The 24,117-nt window shown below is 39.3% G+C and overlaps 2 protein-coding genes across 2 annotated transcripts; one reads left to right on the top strand and one right to left on the bottom strand.

Moving 5' to 3' along the window:
* Positions 1–4,522: 4,522 nt before the first annotated feature.
* On the bottom strand, positions 4,523–18,892 carry LOC308139293 (transmembrane protein 255B). The gene is made up of 9 exons (XM_080508690.1): positions 18,836–18,892; positions 17,552–17,691; positions 16,258–16,320; positions 12,643–12,732; positions 11,364–11,444; positions 11,078–11,163; positions 10,789–10,948; positions 6,743–6,847; positions 4,523–5,514 (listed from the first exon to the last, which is right to left on the bottom strand). The coding sequence occupies exons 1-9, from the start codon at positions 18,888–18,890 to the stop codon at positions 5,365–5,367; spliced, it is 930 nt and encodes a 309-aa protein (XP_080364816.1). The 5' UTR covers positions 18,891–18,892; the 3' UTR covers positions 4,523–5,364.
* Positions 18,893–21,299: 2,407 nt separating this feature from the next.
* Positions 21,300–23,671, top strand: rnf7 (ring finger protein 7). Its single transcript, XM_080504021.1, has 3 exons — positions 21,300–21,536; positions 21,677–21,724; positions 23,196–23,671. Exons 1-3 carry the CDS (start codon positions 21,371–21,373, stop codon positions 23,312–23,314), a joined length of 333 nt encoding a protein of 110 aa, XP_080360147.1. The 5' UTR covers positions 21,300–21,370; the 3' UTR covers positions 23,315–23,671.
* The last annotated feature ends 446 nt before the right edge of the window (positions 23,672–24,117 follow it).

The raw sequence follows: 24,117 nt of genomic DNA, 5'->3' as shown, positions 1-24,117 counted from the left end.
AGGGGAAAAAAGCACAAATCTCACAAAATTTTAATGCAGATTGAAAAGAAAAAGCAACCCTGCAGTTCATGTGTGTGTGAAAAAAGTGACACCAGCTCACTGTCGATAGCTGCTGTTGTAACCAGAGTTGGTGTTTTGGTGCAACACGGCAGTGCTGGACAGAACAATTACACCCTGCAGGGGAACAAACCAGGCTGGGAGGTAAATGATTAAAACGAGCACTGATGCAGAATTACTGAGGGAGAAAAAAAAAAAAGCAAACGAGAAAAAAATGTCAAACTGTGACCAACGGAGCTGCACCCAATCTGTCAGTCAGCAGTGGGTGAGATCTGAACCAGCCACATGTCCTGCTACTGACCCCCACAGTCCCGCCTCCCGGCCGAAACAATACACTCCAGCAGAGAGCCACGAAAAAATAAATCTTTGCATCTTTGACCCACAGTCACTTTTCTTATGCGCCGTTGCTCCGTTCGTACGGCACATTTCAACTTTTAGGGAAATGCGCTTGAGGTGTTAAAGGATCATTTACCTCCTGGCTGCTGAGTGAATCTCAGCGTGAACCCCGGAGCCATCGCGTCTTTGGGGAAGCTGAAACAACAGCAATGCCAAGCATGAACCGCGATGCAGCACATGTGGACTGAATCACTACACAGAACAGCATGAATGTAGACGGATCCACATTCATGTCTGACACGAAGAGCCCTTTGTATTTTGCACGTCATCGTTTCATTTTTGGAGGGAATTGCCACAAAAACAACAGCTGTGTTGCGGCTTAACGTCATCTCTAATGTACTCTTCTGTCAGCATCTAGACAAGTATCAACCACTGAGAGAATTCAGTTTAATTGTGCTTTGACAGGGAAATGTTTGCCTTTTGAGGATCGTATATTTACCACACGATGTCTTCGCATTACAGGGTGCACGCTGCTTTGTGTTCCCTGAAGCCTGCGTGCAGTCTTTTCTGTATATTTATGAATCTACTTTTATTTATGGAAGAACTTCCCGTCTCTCCCAGCATGCCTTCATCTCGCTGTGCCATCAAAAACTCCAAATCATAGGTTAATTGGTAACCAGCTGTGTGTCTGTGCAGAAATGTTTACGGTGCTCTTGGACGATCCACCCTAGATGGTTACTTTTGTATTAGTAGTCCTGGACGGGACATAAAAGTCCAATGGAAATGAATTATGGAGAATATACTGAAATTCTTGTGCAACAATTCAAAATGTTGAGCAAAGAGAAGGCTACAGGAGCAGGGCATTCTCAGTAACTAACATTGATCACATGAATTCCTATGATGCACTTGATTCTTCATCAAGTATACTTGGGTGCCATGATTTCTGGAACCAAGGCTTGGATTTAGTTTGGGGGTTGATTTTAAAGGCCTTGAAAAATTCTTGGCTGGTCGTTCGTACCTTTGAAAGGTTCAGAAACTTTGGGGATATAGTCTGCAGAGTGCAACATATCTGATAAATAAGTCTATGCACGTACACCCAACATATAAAAAAAAAAAAAAAACTGCAGCTTTATGGAGGCTGTTTTTGTGCTTTAGTCAGTCAAACTGAGCGCGGGGAAAGAAACAGTTTTAGTTCACTGAAAGTGTTTTTTAGGCTGTAATATACAGTCCTTTTTTATTTAATTTTTTAGCAGTGGATGGATGATATAGTTTATTGTCCATGTATGTGTGGGTTTTATTCAAGTAAACAACCCAGAGTGAAGCGGAAAGCATCAAATGTGCAGCCTGATCCAGCCCCTGGACCCTGACCAGCCCACCACTGAGCAGCAGCTCATCACAGAACTCACACGTACATACTGATATTTGGGATCGGGGCCACACCTACAGCTTATTCAGAGCCACCGATCCAACAAAAACATGTCCTGGGCTGAAGACAGCGTTGAAGAGGTGAGAATGAACAGGTGCAGACACCAAAAGGAAACCAGGCCAAGCATAACATTTGGTTATCTTCATTTCTGCATCATGGTCAGAAGAAAACCATTCACTTTTAGAAGGTAATTAATATTTTTGGTCAAAGGATTTTAGGAGGGACTTTTATTATTTCTTTTTTTTTTTGTTTTTTTGTTGGCCATAGAAGAATGGTCTGCAACGCAGGATTTGGGACACAGATGGCTATATGTCAAAAGGACACAGGGAGGCTATATTGCCATAGCAATATGAAAATCACAACAACATCGGATTGTGGCTCTCATCAAAAAGTGGTGACGTACAAATCTGCGCTGTAATGAATCAAATTAGTGACAAAACCTTACAATGAAAACAAGGTAATATAGCAGCAGCATATGAATCAGGAGTAATGTTGTCGTGCAACAGTGCAGGTTTAATGTATTTCATTGCAGTGAGATGAATGAAACAGGACCATGGTCTGTCATGGAAAACAGAACTCGCATGTCCGTGCTCAAGTTAATGGCCCTCTGAGGTTTAAAGACTGCGGTGATCCTCAAACCTTTGCTGATGTGACGTTTGCGGTTTTCAATCAAACGTCTCAACATTGGAGGCGCTGAAATCTGCTCCCCTCTAAGAACTGAACCATTGCATCGATTTCTGTTCCAGTCTATTCAAATGTTTCCCTGATGGTCTTGTGTTTTTACTGTTGGTTCTTAAGCAACCATGTTGCAGTATCTTAGTGGATGTTTTTCCTTATTTCTCCATCATCTTTGGAAGTCTGAGTGTTTTACAGCGGAAAAGTATCCAGTTCAAATTCCCCACAGAACTGGCTTAAAGTCAAAACTCACTGTTTTCCCCCATAACCACCCTATTGCCAGACCTCACAGTTTATTTATTTCAACATGAAGTGTGCCGCCGAGAAAAACTGCCACCGAAGGACCTAAATCAACATCTAAACGGCCCCAACGAGCTGTAACTATCATGGCGGGTGAGTAATACAAAAGTACTGCAAAAAGAGCTGCAATGAACTGCATCATATAAAAGCAGTACGTGAGGAAAAAGACGAGTCAATCAATCAGGAGGTGAACAGGAATTGTAGCATCTCATGATGTAATAATGGTGCATCATTTTACAACAGGTGTTAAAACTTTATTTATTTTTCTTCAGTTGGGAAATTGATTACAGTCGATAATGACACATAAACAAAAAAACTACTTACATATACGTACATAATATGACAAACAGTAAAATAAAGTAAAATAAAATTATTAATCTCAATCACAATAATATTCTATGCTGTTTAGTCAAAAATTGAACAGCAGGATGTCATATTCTGGGGTTTTTTCCAAGTGGAGTTATTTGAGAATTTCTATCAAAGCCCTCCAGTTGTATGTGAAATATTGTACTGAGTTCACATATTGTTACATTTTACCTTTTGCATTTTTATCGACAATGTGAGCTTTTCTCTTTGTCTATTATTTTTAACCAGTCCTATAATGTTGGAATGTTTGTTTTACAGCCACTTTCTATATTTGTCTGATTCACTCTGAAGATTTATTGTTGCGGTCCTGACATAAATTGTCAGAGAGACAAATGTAATCCTGATTTGATATATTGTTTCCAGACATTTTTAGGCGGTCCCAAGAGAAGTGACAGCTCCATCAGTTCTCTTTAACCTCTGATAATTTGTTCCAACACCTCGATATCCCCTCTGGACCGCAGTGATGAAATGCCTCATGTTTTTCCATCTGAATTCCCACTAACGGGTCAAGAAAGTAGCCTTCCAGCGCTTCAACCATAATTTATCCTATTTCTTATATGTAAAGAGCTAAAATAAACCTAAATTCTCTAAGGTGATCTATGTTATTGCTTTTTTTTTTTTTTTTAATGTCTCAAGACTTTTCATTGCGATAGCAGTCTCGGCTGTGAGCCCTTTAACCATCCGATGTCTTTATTTGAGATGAAGTTGGTACAATCTGTTTTCTCAATCTCAGATGACACATTTTAATGACATTCCACCAGGCGTTTAAAGGGTTATCCTTATCTGCACAGTGGTCCTTTAATTTACTGTCTGTAATCACTGCTTGCATTGGTGGAGTAGTGGATTTCCCAACTTTAATATTTTTCCACCTCGCCATGAACTCTGGATTACAGCGATTGTAAAGCTTAATTTAGGATGCATTTCAGATTCCTACATTTGCTTTGGATAGATAGTTGTATAACTTCAGATGTAATTGTTGGCCTCTTACCCATCCTGATAGAGTTTTGTATATTCTGTATGAGTGCCACAGGACAGAAGTTAATTCAATTTCATGTCATTTTAGATTCTGGAAATTTGTGTTCCAAAAAAACATTTGATCGTTTTACCCTCCACTTATGGTAATTTAGTATGATGAAAAAAATTCCAACTGACTTAGTTGACCATGTTTTGAGTGAGGAGAGCACCTTTCAACAGGTAACGATAAGAGACCAGTCAATTCTGATCATTTCACCTCAGCAGGATCTTTCACACACAACAGAGATAAACACAGTCCGGACTAATGTGCTTGAATATATATATTTCATTTATTTCATATAGATTTGTTGATTCAAAACACATTCTAAGAGGCTGTAGTTAGTAAAATAAACAATGTGAAAATCCCATGCTTGAGGGGCCTCATAGAACACAAATCTTATCCAGAAAAACATGAGGTTGATGTGTACATACCAGCGAAACCACACACAGCCCCAATATTCATGTCTGTGTGTTGGATTAAGCATAGCGAGAAAAAAAAACCAAAAAAAAAAAATGCCTTTCAAAATTTAACTCCTGCGAGGAAGTTTTGGTCACAATTATATGCACAAACTCAACTTTAGGGAGCTACTTTAGAGGTAGCATGGCATTAATTTACATCCACACTCGCTTGATGAAACATCGGGAGATAATGCTCCGAGTCTTCATCGCCATGGTAACAGTGTGGTCACGATTCAGAGCAATTCAGGCTTTCGTCAAAACTTGTTTCACCGAGGAAAATGTTGAGTTTGGGGGGAAAATAAGTCTGTTTTTCATGTACCGCAGAAGTTCAGTTTCCACTTGAAACAAAGACAGTTGCTTATAATTCTCCTGCTCTTCATCCACTATATCCGTCTTTCCACTAAATGTCGGTACCTCACAGTAAGGCGCTTGCTGCAATTGTTTGTGCAATTATCCTGAGTAGACAATTCCTGGGTGGTCACACATTTGACATATTTCCAGTCGTCAACACGCCTTATCTTAATAACTGTGCCATGGTGATGCTGTGCAGAAAGTCTGACACGGATCCACTCGTTGCAATCTGCTGATTCTGATCGGAAAAGGCCCCATGTGGACCAATACAATCCTAATAACTATATGTAATTGAGTTGCACCTGATTTCCCTTCTCACTGTGCTTTTTTTTTTCTGTCTTTCGTGTTTTTAAGAGTTGTGCTGGTTGAGTCTGTGGACCTCAGGCAGGGAGATCACGGTCTCTGTACGGCGGCAGGCTGCCCGGTGGGGCAAAGGGAGGAAGGGAGGACTCCATGAGGGGCATTGAGGAGGAAGCAAAGCTCTGTGAGGCACTTGTCTTCTCTCCGGGATCAATGAATGCTGGTGCAAACTGGAGGGGAAGGAGAAGAGACACGATGAAAGATTTATTTGTTGATGTCCTTACGTAACATGGTTATAATAAGCTACTCCTCTGACTCGGAATCTGTGAAGTTCTTGTTTTCCTTTGGGGGTTTTTTCAGACAGAGGGCACCACTTCACCTTTTTCATTCAGAAAATATATACTTAGATATTTACGTCTTGTAAAAACTCTATAGTCTGCATCAGTTTAATTATGTCTAAGAGCCAACAGTTGTAAAGAGCAGTGAACGTGAGCTGCCAACAGGTGAGGAGGGGTAAAAACACAACAAGCTTGAAGTCTGTACATTGAGAAAAATATAGGATCCAGTTATATTACATGCATGATGGACATATTAATTGTCCTGATCAAGGTCAGCCAGGTCAAATGTTATTAAATCAAACAGATACATTATAATTTCACTGACTTGACACACTCATACAGGCTTTTAAAGAGCCGTCATGAATGAAAGTGTCATCCATGGTTTGAGGATTGGAACATTAATCCTTCCTGGTTATTTGGATCATCTTTTGCCTAAAACTACAGGATAAGAGTCAATTTGTTTGCTCTGCAACAAAATGTAATGAACCAATTAAAGTATATGTGCCTCCAAAGCAGCCTTCTTTACTGAATAGTTCAGCCCGGTGCTCCTTTTTGAAGGGGATTCAAGAACACTTGCTTTGATTTGAGAGAATTAGACAACAAATTATGTCAGATTAGTTCAATGGAAACATGCCGCTCTTTGGAGCATCAGCCTGTTGTCCACTCAAGAGTGAAAAGAGATTCAGGGTGGTCCATAGTTGAGATTTTATATGGATTTGCATAATTCATCCAACAATAAAGGGACTTCTTTTTTGGGGGACTGTTCAACGATACAGTCAAACAAAACAAACCATACACAGCAGTTCCAAACATTACAGCATCGTAAAGACATGAATTGGGATTTGGATTTCCTGGTATTGTCTGTGATCCCTTATAGAAACCATCACGTTTGCATGTAAACATGGGACTGGGTGACACCACACAAATGATTGTCATTGTATTTTCAAGATGTGATATTGGAGCTAAAACACTCAAGTCTGATGGTTATGCTTTTACGTGCTGGGAACTACATTTCATCTACAGGACGGAAAAAGTGAGCGAACGTGCGTGTGTGTGTGTGTGTGTGTGTGTGTGTGTGTGTGTGTGTGTGTGTGTGTGTGTGTGTGTGTGTAGTACTGACTGGGTGGAGCTGGCGTGCTTTGTATGCATTGGGGTCCATCAGCAGAGGGGCTGTAGGGGAAGATGCTGTTCTCTCAGAAAGGTCAGTCACAGGACTGCTGACACTCTAACACAAAGAAAACACACACATACACACACATACTCAGTGATTTATTATCTACCTCAAAACAAATGCCCCTCCCTTTGGGTGGTCTGTTTGAAATATGCTCAAGGTCAAATTCAAAACCTGTTGGAGGCCAGAAACTTTGTATACTGTAAGCGTATGTGTACTTAATATAATATACCAGAGCCAGAAAAAGAAAATACATGTCAGTAAAGTGCATGATGCCGCGAGTGAGGGATGAACAATTGGCAAAGAATCCCAACTGCAGTTGCAGGACAATTCAGGGATTTGAATAATGAATCTCCACACAGAAGAACCATTCTGCCTGATACTTTAGAAAAGAAAGAAAAGGCCAACAACTGCAACCACAGTGAGATTCAATTCCTCATTGATATTTAATCCAATAACTTCAAGAACATGAAAGTAACTCATAAGAGTGCTGTGTATATGTCTCAGTCTCTCTGTGGAACAATGCTGCACAGCAGCCAAACACGTTTGTGTGGGAAATGTTAGTATGATGCACTTAAAATAAAAAGAAAAAGAAAACAGTTGGTAAAAATAGATGAACAGCTCAAAGGCCTTGATCACTGGGAGAAGCCACATAAACATAAATGGTCATGGAAACATGAAGCTCCGGCCAATAGAGTTGTGTTTTGTCCAGAGAGACTTTAATGTACACAATACGTGCTTACAATTGTTTTGCTTTTGTTTTTTTTTTACGGGGCACCTTTTTCCATCTCCTGTGTTAATGAACTGGACTTCAAAACTTTGGAACCTGGAGCATCTTTCAGTCAAATGTAAAGCCGTGCCTTTAGTTAAGGACAGTCCACTATCTTCAGACATTACAATCTGAATCACAAATAACTCAAAATTGCAGAGAAATAAAGGAACTTGACTGATGGAGGAAAGTAACATATCATCCTGACAGTTTGTCACAATGTCAGAAAACCTAAACGATACAAAACAATAAAAAAAATTTTTGCACCAGCTTCCAGTCCAAAACAATCTGTGGCATCATGACTTTGCATTCAGCGAAGCGTGTTATTGAAGCGGCGCAGCGCCACGTACATCAGCCCTCTGAACAACATGAACCACCGTCCTTCACCTCCTCCCGGGAGGAGCAGTGAAGGAATGTTTCTGATAAACACCGATGGACTCGGGGCTCAAGCAGCCAGAGAGAGATTCCCGTTAACCCATAACTATCAGCGCTGCTCCTCCTTTCTTAGGTTACATTGTTCACTCAACTTGACATCCTGTCTTGGCTGCCTTTACTGTACTTCTGGCAGAGCGAAGAGGATGAGTGCTTGAGGGCAGCGGTGATGTACAACTGGGAGTCTTTATAAGAGCATAGAGGGGCGAAACTTCTCACCCTATGTGTCATTTTTATAGGAAGCTATAAAAAAAACCCTGCAGGAGTAAATTGAGTGGACAGTTTCAGGGATTATTGAGGAACTGAACCGGCTCTTATAGAAATGTTTGACAGGGCGTGAAGACAATAGCGGGCGAGTGTTTCCAATTTGTTTTCTAGCCATCTGACCACTGTACCGGAGACGTTTCCCACGCCTCCAACACGCTGTGTGCATTTGAATCCATCTTGGCTTGAGTTGGTTCGACAAAGCCAACATTCAGAGGAAGATGATCGTGGATAGCGCTCATTCTGTTCTTCCAGGAAACGATCGGATCTCTCTCCTTCAAACTTTTTTTTTTGCGGAAGGCAAAAATCTAATTAGTAAACGTAATGTGAAGAATGCGAGCGCTTACATACACTCACTGGAATGGAAGAATGTTTTATTATGCATCTGATTTGGGGTTTTACGATATTACTGAAAAACAAATAAGAACAACTTAGTGAAACTTGGCATAAATATATAAATATACATATGAAATGCGAAGTTGGATAAAAACAGAAATAAGTTATCCTAGTTTTATTGTTTTTATGTGCAGTCTCATGTGCAGCACTTTGGAAACGCTTTGTTGTTTAAATGTGCTATATAAATAAAGTGGATTGGATTGGATTGGATCCTCAACCTCATAAATAGTCTTTTTTTTTTTTTTTAAATAGTGAATATTTAGGATTTTTTCTAAAAAATTACAATCTCGACATGCAATCTATTCAACTAAGGATTGGAGTCTATTTTACCAGTTGAGCATTCTATTTGTACTTGAATGTCTGTATAAAGAGTGAAACTATATTTCTGTTGAAATTAAACCATTCGTTGCATTCATTTAATTAATTAATCTGTGTTGTTTCTTAAAAATTGTCGCAGGGCAATCATATCGGAAATCTTCAGGATTTCCTTCAGCCTTCAGCCCCTTTGACTCGTCTTCAATGACGTCACCAGGTCTGCGTCCTGCATGCTTTACTTCCCTATTGCTTATCAAATCATTGATCTGCACCACAATGAGCACGAATGGCTCCGTGTCATGAGGTGGTCTGGCACAGCACAGCATCATGGGAGTATTTGTGTCTCGTGAAGTCGGCTAAAAGTGTCATGTGCCACAAGCTCTTTTTTGGTTCGACAATATTCTGTCTATATTCTGCACATAGTCAAAGTGATTGTTTTCAAATAAAAAACTGAAATGCTCACCTTCATCGTTCATGTTTTCTCGTAAGAACATTGAATTGGAGGCAGATAAGCAATGAAAGAAGACTGAATTATTGTTTCTGTTAGAGAGTATTCATTATTGGTTGTTTGGCACAGTTTTAGTTCAACACCTATGAAAGACGCTAGAAGATGCGAGAAGGACAAGTTCAAGACCAAAGCACACATTTTATTTTTCAAACAAGAGTGACGATATTCACTAAGTAAACGGAGATTAATTGTACTGTTGAGCAATTAAAACTGGGTGTTTTTTTGTATCGAGAACCCAACGTACTCATTAGAAAACACAGAACTCATGAGGGGCACTAGCCCCTAAAGCATCATTTGTGGACCCCCCAACCCAAAAAAAACTAAAACATTTATAGATCGAGCATCTCCAAACATCTGCATGCAATGACAATAAATTGAACCACCCATTACACTCAATATTGTTTTGTTGTAACATGGAGCTGAAGATGGTTTTGTTTGTTTTTTGTAGGAGTATTAGAATGGTCACTTAATTTAGATTTAATTACTTAATTTAAAATAAAAAAGTGTAATTCTTTACTTAGAATTGAATTAAAATTTGCTCCACAAGAATGCAGAAAGCAGAGATTAATATATACTTATTTTTTATTTCAGTTCATTCTCAGTATTAAACTCCAACTATCTCTTTCCCCAGTTCAGTGTTCTTCCATTGAGGACTTTGTCAGATCTGCCCTAATAACATTTCGTGACGGAGGTATAAATCCCACCTCTGGTCCACATATACCCCCTCCAGCTACATCATTTTTACCACCCGCGGTGGAAATACCTTCCCTGCAGAGTAAGTAAAGCCACTTCAAAAGCAGCAGTATCAATGGGTGTTTCTTTAGAAGATCAAATTGCTCTGAGTCTGTTGATATGAACCCTGGTGTCTCACTCTTGTGCGCCATGTTTACGTCACATCAAGGAGAAAACTCCCATTTCTTGTATTTTGTCACACCTGTAACACATAATATGGCTCCAGTATAAAAATCCGTACAGAGAAAAAAAATCTCCTTAGAAATAAAATGGTGAGGAGGTTGATCAATGGATTAAGATCTGGTGATATATTTTCCATTAGACTTCTCAATCCAGTTGATTTTAGGCCACGTGAGAATAGAAAGACTCTTTATTTCCACACCTAAAGGGATATTTTAATTTGTTGCTTTTGGTTTTATTACTGTGATAAATTCTACAGGAAAATGAAGTGTTTTTCATTTCTTACGATAAAATGTAAGTAAAAGTGTAAAAGTTCCCAGCTTCTAATGGGAGCTGGTGCAGTTTGGCTTGACTAAACCAGAGCGTGGAAAAATAACATCTGAGCTGGACTGTGCTTACCGACACTTTGATGCTTCCCAGCACGGCGGATGTCAGGATCCCTGTGAAAAAGGCCACGAGGTTCAGACCGCACAGGATCCAGATTAAAATGTAGAGAACGAGGACGTCGTCGCAGCTCCGCACTCCGACGAACTCATAGTAGTTGCTGAGGTATCCCCCGCTGCAGAAGGACAGAACACCTCTGCGTTTAGAAATCCTGCAAAGTTATCTCCGTGGTGGTCACTCGGAATATGTAAGAAGATTAATTAGTTTGTGTTTATACCCTGGAAGAAGCAAAACTCTATCTTACTTGGCACAATTGTACAGGTCGCAGCAGTAACAAGTCCCACTTCGTAGCATCATATTGCAGGACTCCTGTGGGGTCCAGCAAGACACCTAAAGAAGGAAAACAAAGAGTCACCGTCACAGAAAAAAAATTCAACAAATATAACTTTTATACTACAAGTAAATACAAATAACTGAAAAAAACCCCTGATTAAAACCTGGTGTTTTATTGAGCAATAAATGAGACTATGATATCCACTCAGATTAATCATGAGGACTTTGACCTGCTTGTATTGAACTCATTGACTTACAGAGGTGTAGAAATTCTCATATATGTAGCTGCTGCCGCTGCTGTAATGTTGACATCTTCCGGCTTTTAGTGGGCGCATGTCCTAAAAAAAACAACAAAACATAATGAAAATGTTCACCTTCAATGACAGACTACATGATTACAGGGAATAAAAACAAGAAAAAAATAAATATATTCTCCAACTTATAAGCTATTCATAAGATATGAACTAAAGGATAATGATTACAATCTAATACATTTCAAAGAAAAAAAATCAAAAAGGCATCAAATAAACTATTTAAAAAATGCTGCATAACATCTGCAAGTAACCTTTAAATGATGCAAAAGTTGAGTTCCTCCCAACATAATACAGTTGTAATAGAGGACATTGTAGGTCAAAGGGCTCCAACCAGAACATCCCAGTGAGCGTATTTGTTCATACTATTTGCTTCCGGGATCATTTCACTAGAATGAACACTGAATGCACCGCTTACATCAAACACAAGCAGCAGCACAATCATGAACTTATTTTAGTGAAACTTCACACCAAACACTAAATATTTTCCTCTCAGGTACTCGCTGGCCGTTATCTGAAAGTTAACTGAAAGGAAGAATCCAACACGATTGAGAGCCGCTTGAACCCACAACAAAATGTACGTGATTGTATGGTTACGATTCAAGAACTGTCAGAAATCATGGTGTTACAGCTTATTTAAATCGGTATAATAACCTCAGTATTGATTAAATAAAGCAGTTTAATTCAAATAAAGCTTTTACCAAAATGTATTACGGAGAATTCAACACAGTTCTCTTTCAAGCAACAGTTGCTTTTGTCTCCCTGAACTCCCTGGGAGTTCTATGTTTTTGCTGTTTTTGCTGTTTTTGGCGGCTGGTTGCTCATTATCACAACACCAGCAGGACGTCCAAACATGTGTGTGCATCAAGCCAAATATAATACGACCTCAAATCTTTTTTGTTCAAACATCTTCAATACCGAGCTAAAAGGGATGTTTTGAACTCACAGTATGCAGGTATTCTGGTAGCAAAAAACCCCCCAAAAACCCAACAATTATGACAATTAATTGACCATAGTACCAGAAGGAATATGGAAAGAATTGTGTGAAGTACTGATCTGAACATCGTGTCAACATAAGTGGACTGGCACTGAGTGCAGGTTAAGACGCTGTACAGATGGATCAAATCCAATAAGCGCCAAGTGAGTTTATTGTTTCTTCACCGTCTCGTGTTCCTGGTTTCATCACCCGATCCAGCAGTGCCGGCAGGAGGAGCAGATAACTCACCATGTTGAGCACGGTACAAACACCATCGATGAGCAGGCACAGGAAGGAGCTGATGATCCCCAAGCTCAGGAAGAAAATGGCAGCTCTCAGCTGGAGGACGAACACAAAAATAACGAGTAAATCTACAAGTGCATTGGAAAAGACGCAACAGAACGTCCTCCTCGTAGATCTTAGTGTGTCTCAAAGTTTGATCCTGGTCAGTTAACTTAACACGGCAGCAGATGTCTATAAATTACAACGGTTCAGGATGTTAAAACCACATTTACTCAAAATAATATTTAACATTATTCAATATTTCTATAGACCTGTTCTCGTAGTTTACGGGTCTCTTGGTCTTTATAAATGTGAAATTGATCATTCACATGTTATATATTTTAGAACTAGCTAAAATAATCATTGGAGCCAAACAACAAGGAACAACACTGGCTGAACACAGTTTGCTGCAGGTTACACTGTGAAGCTTTACAATGAAATGCTGCGACATCAAATATGAGCCAGGCATTCAATCAGAATGTCATCGCGGCAAAACAATTGTGTTACTACACTGCATCTGTGCAGAGTTCAAGCATTCTCATTGTATCATATCACCTTTCAATATTAAGAGCAACAGAAACTTTCATTCTTACACCTTCTGTTTCTCACCCAGACCTCTCAGGTCATCTGGATAAAAACTGCTTTCAGTCCCTCAGTCAGAACCAAACATCCAGAATCTCATGTTAGTTTTTCATGAAATAGAAACAAAATTCCCCGAAACGTGGAGGAAAACGTTTAAAACAAAGCTGGAGACCTTTCTGTCTTTCAGTGACAAAACCACTGCATCTTTAACCCTTGTGTTGATTCTTGACTTTGTAGTAATGCTTTTGTTATATATATATATATATATATTCATGAACATGCTGAACAAATAAGAGTCGCCTCGTCTTTCGGTATGTTTCAAAAATGTTGCAAGACTCTTACATGATGGTTAAACTGAGGAAAAGTTGGCTGGAGTTCGCGTGCGTGTTGCACGACACTCTGAACATCTGTACGACATCCGCCACGTAAAATGAAGACTTTTCAAGGCTGGCTACTTTCTCAAAATGTCGAACAGGAACGTGAGAGAATTAAATATAGAGTCTCTCCCCAGTCCAACAACAGTTTGATCCGCAACGAAAATATTTTGTAAAGAAAAACATGTTCAAGATCAAATGAACTCAATGTATCTGTCCTGGGAAATGAGGTGTTGTCAACCTCTGCCAATGGTAGAGATGCTTCAGGAGCTTGTTGAATTCAGAATTAGTCCAATTTCAGTGATACAAGTGTCTTTGAAGAGAAAGCCCTGAAAAATGTAAAGCGAAGCATTGACAGCGGGGAGTGTTGAGAAAGAAAACATCTGGAATGCTCTGACATACACTAACAGCTGGATGCAGGCTGGATTAAAATGGTATAGAATCATTTTCAGATGACTTCAGTGGGAGCAAAGATTCTTGTTTCTTAGAAATCATCAATCTTTGTGCTCTTTCAAGTCCTCTTGTAGTTGTTCCTACATTTGTTCAGGATGAACACCAGAAGAAGTGTTGTTGATAGAATTTGCATGATCTTTGCTTTCAGCCCTGTTAGAGCCCAAAACGTAACAATGGCCCAAATTGTTATAAAATATAATGTAATAAAATCCAAAAGGTAATAACTGGTTGGTAATGTAACAAAAGTGCGGAGCCCGAAATGTAATTTTTTTTTTTTTAATAAAACACAAAATGTAATAATTGACCAATTATGTAAAAAGTTATAACAAGAATTTAAATGTGATCTTAATATGTTTAATGTTATACGTGATTTTGTACGGATAATTGGAGAAATAAATGACAGATTATAGAGAACAGAAGACTATAAATGACTTGAACAGCAATCATACATGAATACCATAAACTGTATAAACAGTATATGTGTAAACAAATTGTTCAAACTTTTAGAACTCATTCTTTCAGTGTCATTCAATTTGAAGCAGTTCAAGTTTAAACCACAAATCATTGGCTGACTTTATAATGTCATACAATTATTAGAATATTAGGGAAGAATATTTTTCCTGCCTCATAATGTAATATTTCAAGTTTTGGGCACAGTTACATTATTGACCCGTTATTACATTTTGGGTTTTATTACATTATATTTTCTAACAACTCGGGTCGTTGCAACATATCAGGCTCTAACATGCCCTATTGACTAAATCTCCAAACCGTCATTCTGCACTGTTATCTATTGTCTAATTGAATTTTGCACATTAGTCTTTAACTACTTGTTTATATATTTTTTGGTTGTTATTATTTAATGTTTACATTTGCATCAAAGTTAAATTCCTTGTGTTTTCAACAGAGCTGGTCAATAAAATTGATTCTGATCCTGAATCAAGTCTCCTTGTTGAACTGCAGCACAGATTGATGGGATTTTTCTGTTTTAATCATTTGACGTTTTCGACCTCACAAAGTTTGATTGTACTTTTCTGAGGCTGATGACTCTCATGATATTCATTTCATGAACTGTCATGTTTAGAGAAAAGTTTATTTTTTTTTAATTATTTGATTCAATTTGAACTCCGGGGCTTCATGTGTCAAAGTAACGTGATGCTTCACTAAATTATATATTCATTACCGTCACATTGATTTTGACAATTGTCATCATTTGCAATTATGTGTTACTAAAGTAAAAGCTGGGGGTACCAGACAGGCTACAACAGCAGGACAAATCTAGACGTCAGGGAAATTAACTCCCCTAAATATCAATCGAAAATCCCACATATATTATCCTAAAGCTATACATGTCATTTCACAGTTTGTTGTACAAGAGACAGTGAAAAACATACATACATACATACATACATACATACATACATACATACATACATACATACATACATACATACATACATACATACATGAATAACATGAGTATTCATGTTTATAACTCTGCGAGACAAAAACAGCACGTATGACCTTAAAGGATTTAGTTAGAAGATAAGGACATAAATCTCTCTTAGCGAAAACACACTCTTTTTTTATTTTAATGGCAGGACAGAGCTGGGTGTGCCCAAGGAAAACATCCAAGGGGGTAAGGGGGTCTTCCTGCAACGGCCCCAAACATCTTTTTGAGGTTAACAAGATCTGAAGGTGTTAATGTGTGAGTGATTGTGACTGTGTGGCGACCTGTGCAGGCTGCAATCGTGCATCTCATAGGTCCTAATCTCGATGAAGACATGCAAGAAGGCAGATTAGTGGACGGATTTTGATGCGTGTGCATCATCCGCTAAAGCAGGGGTTTCAAACTCCAATCCTCATTGGATTCCCACTTGAGTATTCATGTCGTACAAAATTATTCCAAATATTGTATGACAATAATGTTATTACAAGACTGTAAACAATTGGTACCAATTGTCTTGTGTACCCAATTTAAACCTTTCAATAAATCAATGGCATTGGTAACCTCTAACCAGACATGTGACACGACTTCTGATCATATTGTCTTTATAATAACTCTTCAAAATTTAAAAAAATTTAAAAATCAATGAACGAATAGATAAATAATACAGTCTGTTTAAAAAAGCAAACACACACACACACACACATATATAGAAAGAGAATATACCAGCTGCCTGCGGTTTTCCTCCAGCAGCAGTCCCAGGAGTCCCAGGAATGATCCAAGGGTGAGCTTCAGAGGACATGGTGTGATAAAATAAAAAGATATGAAATGAAGAAATATGTTTAATATTCTTACAAGTTCTTAACACTTTGTTTTGGGTGTTTTCCAAGACGACACACCGGCCAAATGGAGGATGAATTATATGAGGTCTATCAACTGTGAAAACAAGATGTCAGAGCACATGGTGTGCTTTGTGTTAAATAATGCATGCAAGCAACCAGTGACCACTTTTTTTTTTTTTTTTAATCACGAGCTCGTGTGGCAATTGTTTTTTCTAGGAATCTATGGGTATGTAGCCTATGGTTCAGGAGAAATTCAACACCGGCAGAGGAACCGTGCAGCTCTTCCTGTTTCAAACTCAGAATGAAATATAAGCATCAATTGAACATTTACAAATATAATATTATTAGTCAGATGTCACAGCTTCTTCAGAAAAACGCCTGCAAGAGACCGTGAAACCAGAGAAAGGCTTGACTGCTTGACTGTTCTAACAACTGAGCACAAGTACAAGTTCTTACATTTTTTTTCCTGAGCAAGGAATTGCCATACACTTCCCTGAAATATAACCACATTCCCAACCAGAATGAAAAAAAAACTGCTTTATTGTGGACTTTATGTCCACAGCAAAGCAACAAAACCACTTTTTTATGGAACACAACCGCGTCAGTGGTGTGGTTTTGTTCCATCAAGTGACTTCCTGTCTAGTTTGAGCTTCTCTGCGTGGTTTCATGCGTCTTTCTTCAGAAACAGAAATGCTGCGTGTTGTCTGTGACTTACTAAAACCTCTGGTAGCACCGACCGATGTTCTTCTCTTGTTGTCAACATACAATCAAATAACCGATCAGCACAGGCACACATCTGCAGACAACGTTATGCTTTCGTTGCCGTCGTTCATCATAAAGCATTCCTCCAGTTGATGATGTCTCTCCTTTACTCCTTCATCTGCTCTGCCGAGAGGCTGATGTCAGTGGATACTAGATATTGGGTTTGGTTGTATTTTTACGAGTGTGAGCACAGGATCGGACCATCAACTCATATTAAAATCGATAGACCTCAAGTCTGACAGGCTGAAGATTGAATTTCATATTGCCTCCTGAGGATGTTTGCTGAATTTTAACATCTCCCTGCAAGAGCTGCAAACTGAAAAAGCAAACATTAAAAAAAAAAACACAAAAAAAATAATAAAATATATATATATAATCAAACCAATCCATAATCTCATCATCACTGGAAAACTTACAATAACTCCAGCAGCGTAGCCGGTCACATGCAGGCTCTCTGTGCGGGTGGTGGTGTAGACTCCCAGCACCACCAGCAGCAAGGACAGCGTCAGCATGCCCAGAACCAGCCACAAAGCCTTCCTCACCCTCATCTTCAGCTCTGCCACACACAGAGGGGAAAATAAACCTTCAGTCAGGTTACACGCCACACTGCAGACTGCATCAAACACAATAAACTCCTCCTACAGCTGAAGCCTGTGGGCCAAGTCACATAGTTCAAATGCCAATTTAAACTCTACACAGTCTTATGTTTAGTTTGCTTTTATTGGATTTATGTTAATTGTATTATGAAAATGACAATACCAAACCCCGTGTCTCCATCTTGTTCGGGTAAAATGTCATGAACTGTTTACAAGTCAGTGGACTGAAGCAAAGAGGCACGCTTAATTTAATCGTTTCAGCATGTATCTGATAAGGACTTTCTCAGTCAGCTGGCTCTTTCAAGAAAGAACAATAAACAAATCAGAGATGAATAGATGATGTTTGACTTCAAAATAAACGAGGTGTAATGACAGCTGAACTTCAGCTGTAAGTTTAACTCTCCAGGAAGGAGCTGCTACCAAACAGTTCTATTCAAGTTTGTAATCACAAATATGTTCGTTTTTTTTCCTCTTTTCTTTAATGTGTACGAGTTATTGAACTTCCGATGGAACAAAATAACAAACGTATGCTTAGCTTAAAATACTAATTGAATAATTGAGTGCCACAAGAAAGAACAAAGTAATCCCAGTGATAATGTGTCATTATTGACACGGATATACTGAAAGCTACCTGGTGCATTTTAAATATTTTTTGCAGTTTAATCATGAAGTTCACATTTGAGAATGAGCATTACGATGATTTAATGTTTGTGTTAATGTCCCTGCAATGAATTAATACTATAATGGTATACAATTTCCTGCACAAGAGAAAAACAAGACCATTACTTACAATTTTGCCTATTTAGTTATTTTGTCATTATCTTATATAAACCCATTGATCTACAGGAAACATATTTGATGTTACATGTCACATCAGGAGGTTTCAAGCACCTCTAGGAGATGCCACAAATAACATTTTTGACCATTTGTACTTTATATGTATGACAATGGTTTTGCAGAAATGATTTCTAAAATAGTTACCTTAAACCCGTTAACATGAAAACCCTGAGTCATTAAAAAGGTACAACCACAATACTCACGTGATGCTGTTGACACATAATATACTTCAGGCTGTAGTTAGAGTATAGTAATGGAGTTAGTTACCTGTTTCTGGGCTTGTTGGTGCTGGTTTCTTCTGACCTGCAGCTCCGAGAATCATCAATGTCATGACAGAAAAACTACTGAAATACAAATGTTCAAAACTCGTCATCCACTGCAGATTCGGGAGATGTGTTTTTTTGGTTTTTTTTCCCCAGCGTCAAGCTTTCTTCATGCTCTGGTTTCAACTTTCAGAATAAAGTGAGCTCAGAGCGCTGTCTGCTGCGTTCAGGAACAATCGGAAACGCGTCTACTCAACTGTCAAATGCCTGTTGAATAATTCCCAAAGATTTATTAATTTTTTTTCAAAGTGTAAATTATAATCGTAAATGAGGTCACACCGCATTATGTAGGATGTGTATGCTGCAGAGAAGTGATGAGGTTTATTTCCCCTGCATGAGGGCAAGGAGTCAACATCTCTCTTAATCCCTCCCACCCCTCACTCAGAGGTGCAGTTTGTCTTTACTGCAGCTTTTCACCACTTAAACTTCAATTGAAACATTCATTTAGGGAGCGAGCTGCAGACCAACAACACATATTTATGTGGAAGAAAATGTGCAAACTACTTGTGAGGTCCAGCTGTGAGATTTGGGAATTAAGCAACATATATTTTATATATAACCAATTAATATTGTGCTTTCAGGCTCAAACTTACAAAAAAAACAACAAAAAAAACACAAAAAGCATTCAGGCCCAAACATAAACCATTTTTAAGGCGTACAACGATAAGAGTCTGAATCATCACCTCACATTCTTCTTGTCTTTATCCGGTGATTTAAAGTCTGCTTTATGGCTCAGAATGGGCCAGAGCTTCAGTTTCCCCTCTGCAATCATGACTGATGAAATTCTTCAGAAATATGTTGACAGTTTTAAAAGTGATTAATGAGAGAATAAAGAAAATACCAATTTTGTACAGCAAATTGCTGCAACTGCACTATGTGGATGCGGCAATGTTCTGAACACACATCCTGTTGTAGAGTGTAAACAGACCGAGGACAAGGACAAGAAGGACATGTACAACATCTGAAGGGACACATATACATAACATGCAACTTTGGACTCTATATCTTGTTCATAATTATGGGACGAGAGCTTGTTCACCTCTGTTTTTGTTGATTATTTTTCTTCCAGTTTGAGGAGCTGGTGTGTTCTGAATTTATCAGAGCACTCCAGTCATGTACTGTGAACTTATTGGTTTGTTTAGTTTGTTTCAAATTCTTAATTTGATAAATGTTTCCCATTCAGATATTCAGGTTTCTGAGTAATGAAGCAAAGATGTTGACATGTCACGTTTATTTCCTACCATCACGGTATATCAAAGTTTTAATTCTAATGTCAGTTTATTTCATTTATATTCTTAGAATTATATCTCAGAATCCATTAACCACTTTTGTAGGTACAATTTACTTTTGTTTACAAATATTTCTGTATCATTAAGCGTCAGAACTACATAAATGTATGTATAGTTCTCTCTGTGACAACTACTTTGCACACAAATTATTTGCCTCCGTCCTTGTTTTGCAATGTTTCTATGGATCATTTCTGAAACCCTTTGAGTAGGTTTTTTTTTCTTCTATCTACACGATTTAGAAACAAACAAAATAGCACATGACTGAAAACATGAGATGGACAGTTTCACAATGTTTCTCTCTGTTTTTCCCACCGAGTTGAATTTCTTCTTTTTTAATTGTTGATACACATGCGACCAAAAGTGTCCAATATTGATGAAATTAAAGAGAAACCATGCATCCATATTTCATACCGCTATACCTTGCAGGGTACTGGAGCCAATCACAGCGATGGGTGAGGGCAGGTTACCAGTCCACCACAGGGCAAACACAACCGTATTTATTTACACCAATGGGTCAATTTAGGGTCACCAATTAACCTTACATGTATGTTTGTGTATGAGTGTGGGTTTTTGGACTGTGGGAGAAAACCGGAGTGCCTGGAGGAAACCCAAGCATGCACATATGGGAAGAACATATACAAAAAGGCCCGAGAGATATTTGAAGCAAAGATCTTCCCACTGTGAGAGCACTCACCTCTCCACTGCCTTAAACAGAACATGAACTTGAGTTCAACATAGAGATAAATATACAGCCTTGTACATCTCAAACGCTTGAAAAACAGTGGAATTGTCCACGTCTTCTATCATTCCATTCGAATGAAATGAAATTTAAAAAATTACCATATATTTTAGAATTATTACAAACGAAATCTCATACATATTGTATGTTGTTTTTATTAGTAATTGTACGTTATTAATCGTACAAACAAAAAACCTGAAAATATTTTAATATTACGTGAGATTAAATATCTTTCCTTTTTTTTTAATCCATTGTATTTTCATTAATGGTCTCACACATTCCTGAACAACACCGCCCTCTGGTGCCCACATGTAGCAAATACATCTAAATCAGCCGGTTAGCGTTAGCATTAGCGTTAGCTCGGCCGCCCCGTTGCGTCCATTTTGTTTAGCCGCGAGCTGCTAACGCCGCGCTAACGTTACCGGTTTACCGGGTTCACCGTGCAGCAGAGATGGATGACGGCGACGAGCCGAGTTTAGTCCTCTCGCACAACACGTCTTCGGGCTCCAAGTCTGGCGGGGACAAGATGTTCTCCCTGAAGAAGTGGAACGCGGTGGCCATGTGGAGCTGGGACGTTGAGTGCGATACCTGCGCCATTTGCCGGGTGCAGGTGATGGGTGAGTCCGTGGAAGAGAAGCTTTAGGGCGGCCAACGCAGCGGCTCAGCCCCGGATACCGGCGGCTAGCGGAGCTAACGTGGCTAACATTAACGTGAAGTCCCGGCAGCGGTGCAATAACGCGTTTCTCTTCTTTCGCAGACGCCTGTCTTCGATGCCAGGCGGAAAATAAACAAGAGGACTGCGTTGGTAAGACACGCTTTTATATAATTTAGGAATAAAGCAACGTCGCAGCTTTACGAGACACAGCAGCTCGTTTATCAGTAAATAAGCCCATCGTCACCCAGCTTTATCTTTAACTCTTATTTTACCATTACAGGTAAGTCGAGACTAACATCCAATGATTTTAAAATTACATATTTTATTAACGTGTATCCTCAAACGTTGTCATTATGCATACTACGTCATTATGCACTGGGATATTTAAAAATGAATGCCACCATGGAAATATTTGACCACCAGAAAAAGAAATTATTGATTTTTAGAACTGCAGTCTCATTTAATTCTACTCCTTTTTCTTCTCTCATAAATGTGCAACTTGTATATTTTTAGTCTCTCTAAATTTACTGTCAAATAGGAAATCACAAGGAATAAGTATGCATATTACATTTATTGCATTTTCTAGTCTGTGAAACTATGTGCTGATTGCCTCTGACATGTACAGCTGTTTGTTCTCTTTGGTTTTGAAACGTGTGGTTTCTCTTGAGAGGTTTTTAAAGGCTTGGAAAGCTGGGGTTTAACTAATAATGAATTTAGATATGTCTTCGAAGGATCACTACTATCTTAGTCCATCTTTTCTGCTGGGCAGAGCAGAGGCGGTACGCCCTGGACAGATTAACTGTTCAGGGGGGGTGGTGTTATGCAAACTCCACATAGAAAGGCCTGAATCGAGGATCTTCTCTCACTGCAGTGCATACCCTGGTATATTTCACCGTGAGGCGAGTGATCTGCAAGGTGGGGAAGGTTTCTTGAGTGTAAGGTTTCAAATTCATTCAGACCGTTTTGATGATAAAAGAATTGGAACCGCTGGTAGATCTAATACACTCAGATTTAATGACTCCGAGAACCTCAATAAGTTTAGTCAAAATGTCTAGTTTTGGGTTCATCAACCAATAATTTCCTCCTGAATTCCGCTTCACAGCAAAGGGAGCTTTGACATACTTTGAGGGGATTTTTTGCAAACGTTAAGGTTTAATCAGAATTGTGTCTTTTAATGAGGAAATTGGTCTTGGGCACGTTACAAATTAGTCTGACAAATCACTCAAAAAGAAAAGAGGTTTTTGTTGCGGTTCAATGAAGCGTCTCAGTTCCTATTTTATATGTGAGGAATTTGGTCCTTGAAGTACACGCAAGAAAACTCCTCCAAAACCAGAAAAGTGAAGTCAAGTGTCGGCTGATAAACCTGGGAAGTGTTGAGAAGACGGTCGAAAGAATAATGGGGGCAGAACGAGGCCACAGCCGTAGTTTCTGAAAAAGAATTGTTGATATATTTGTTAAATACAAGACTGAAACTAAAATTTCATGTGGTTAAAGACAACCATGAAGCAGATTAAATATATTTTAACTGGTCCCAACAAGACGGAAGAAGCCCCGAACTTTCCCGAGGTGTACTTCCTGTTTGACGTGACTGAGCGTACTTTCTCCCACCCTTGTCTTTCAGTGGTCTGGGGCGAGTGCAACCACTCCTTCCATAACTGCTGCATGTCGCTCTGGGTGAAGCAGAACAACCGCTGCCCGCTCTGCCAGCAGGACTGGGTGGTCCAGAGAATCGGCAAATAATCCGCCACGTGCAGGCGGGCTTCACCCGAAGGGTGGCGACAGACTTTACGAGCAGATCTCCGTGAGCCTCCTGCGCGGGGGCCTCCCAACATCGACCGCTGTCCCCCCTCCCAAAAGATTGCATGTTTCCAGTCGTCCTGCTGTCAAAAGGAAGTACGATGGACAAAGTCGAAGCTGCACAGGCGTCGCCACTCGTCGGTCGGCCGAACCGGCCACAGCGACGGGAGTCGCGAAGAGACGGATGAAATGTGTGGCAGCTCCGTGTTGGCTTTCTGTTATCGTCTGTGATTTTTCTTTTCCTGCACACCTTCAACACGTGGCCGTATTTCTAAAGGAAATAAAGATTTGTGAATAGCTGTACGGTTTATGTTTTCATGAGGACATTCGCACGTACTAGAGTGCTTTATTCTTGGCAAATAGGTATCTACATGGCAGGACATCTGAAGAAAGCATTGGTTAGGGTTTGACACGGGCGTTTTGTCGAGCAACTCTGAATCCTTCCACTCATTCATACTGAATGTTGAAGTTCTGGAGAGGAGCGAGAAGGAATTCACTGGACTCGAGGATGATGCAGAGAGTTTATTACAGATGAAGTCATGATATCAAGTACATCTTAGAGAATTCAGAGTGCAGTACTACTATTCTAACTGAAGAGCAAACCTCAGGAATGTTTTCGCGAAGGGACACAAAGCAGACCAAATGGTCAGAATTCGGATAAGGATGCGTGGACTACATGATAAGGGATGGAGTTGACGGCCTTCATGGTGTACGGCTCCTCTCGATGTCACTCGCACAAAGTTGCA

Source organism: Blennius ocellaris (assembly GCF_963422515.1).
Source record: "Blennius ocellaris genome assembly, chromosome: 2".
Lineage (NCBI taxonomy): Eukaryota > Metazoa > Chordata > Actinopteri > Blenniiformes > Blenniidae > Blennius > Blennius ocellaris.
The sequence above is the reverse complement of the archived record's forward strand: the minus strand, read 5'-3'. Positions and strand labels throughout refer to the sequence as shown.

Coding starts and splice junctions, on each gene's coding strand:
- LOC308139293 (XM_080508690.1), bottom strand. CDS start 18,890: ATGATTCTCGGAGCTGCAGGTCAGAAGAAACCAGCACCAACAAGCCCA. Junction 12,733..16,257: donor AGGAAAACCGCAGGCAGCTG/GTATATTCTCTT, acceptor TTCGTCCTCCAG/CTGAGAGCTGCCATTTTCTT. Junction 6,848..10,788: donor TGGGAAGCATCAAAGTGTCG/GTAAGCACAGTC, acceptor TCTTTGTGTTAG/AGTGTCAGCAGTCCTGTGAC.
- rnf7 (XM_080504021.1), top strand. CDS start 21,371: ATGGATGACGGCGACGAGCCGAGTTTAGTCCTCTCGCACAACACGTCT. Junction 21,537..21,676: donor TTGCCGGGTGCAGGTGATGG/GTGAGTCCGTGG, acceptor CTTCTTTCGCAG/ACGCCTGTCTTCGATGCCAG. Junction 21,725..23,195: donor TAAACAAGAGGACTGCGTTG/GTAAGACACGCT, acceptor CTTGTCTTTCAG/TGGTCTGGGGCGAGTGCAAC.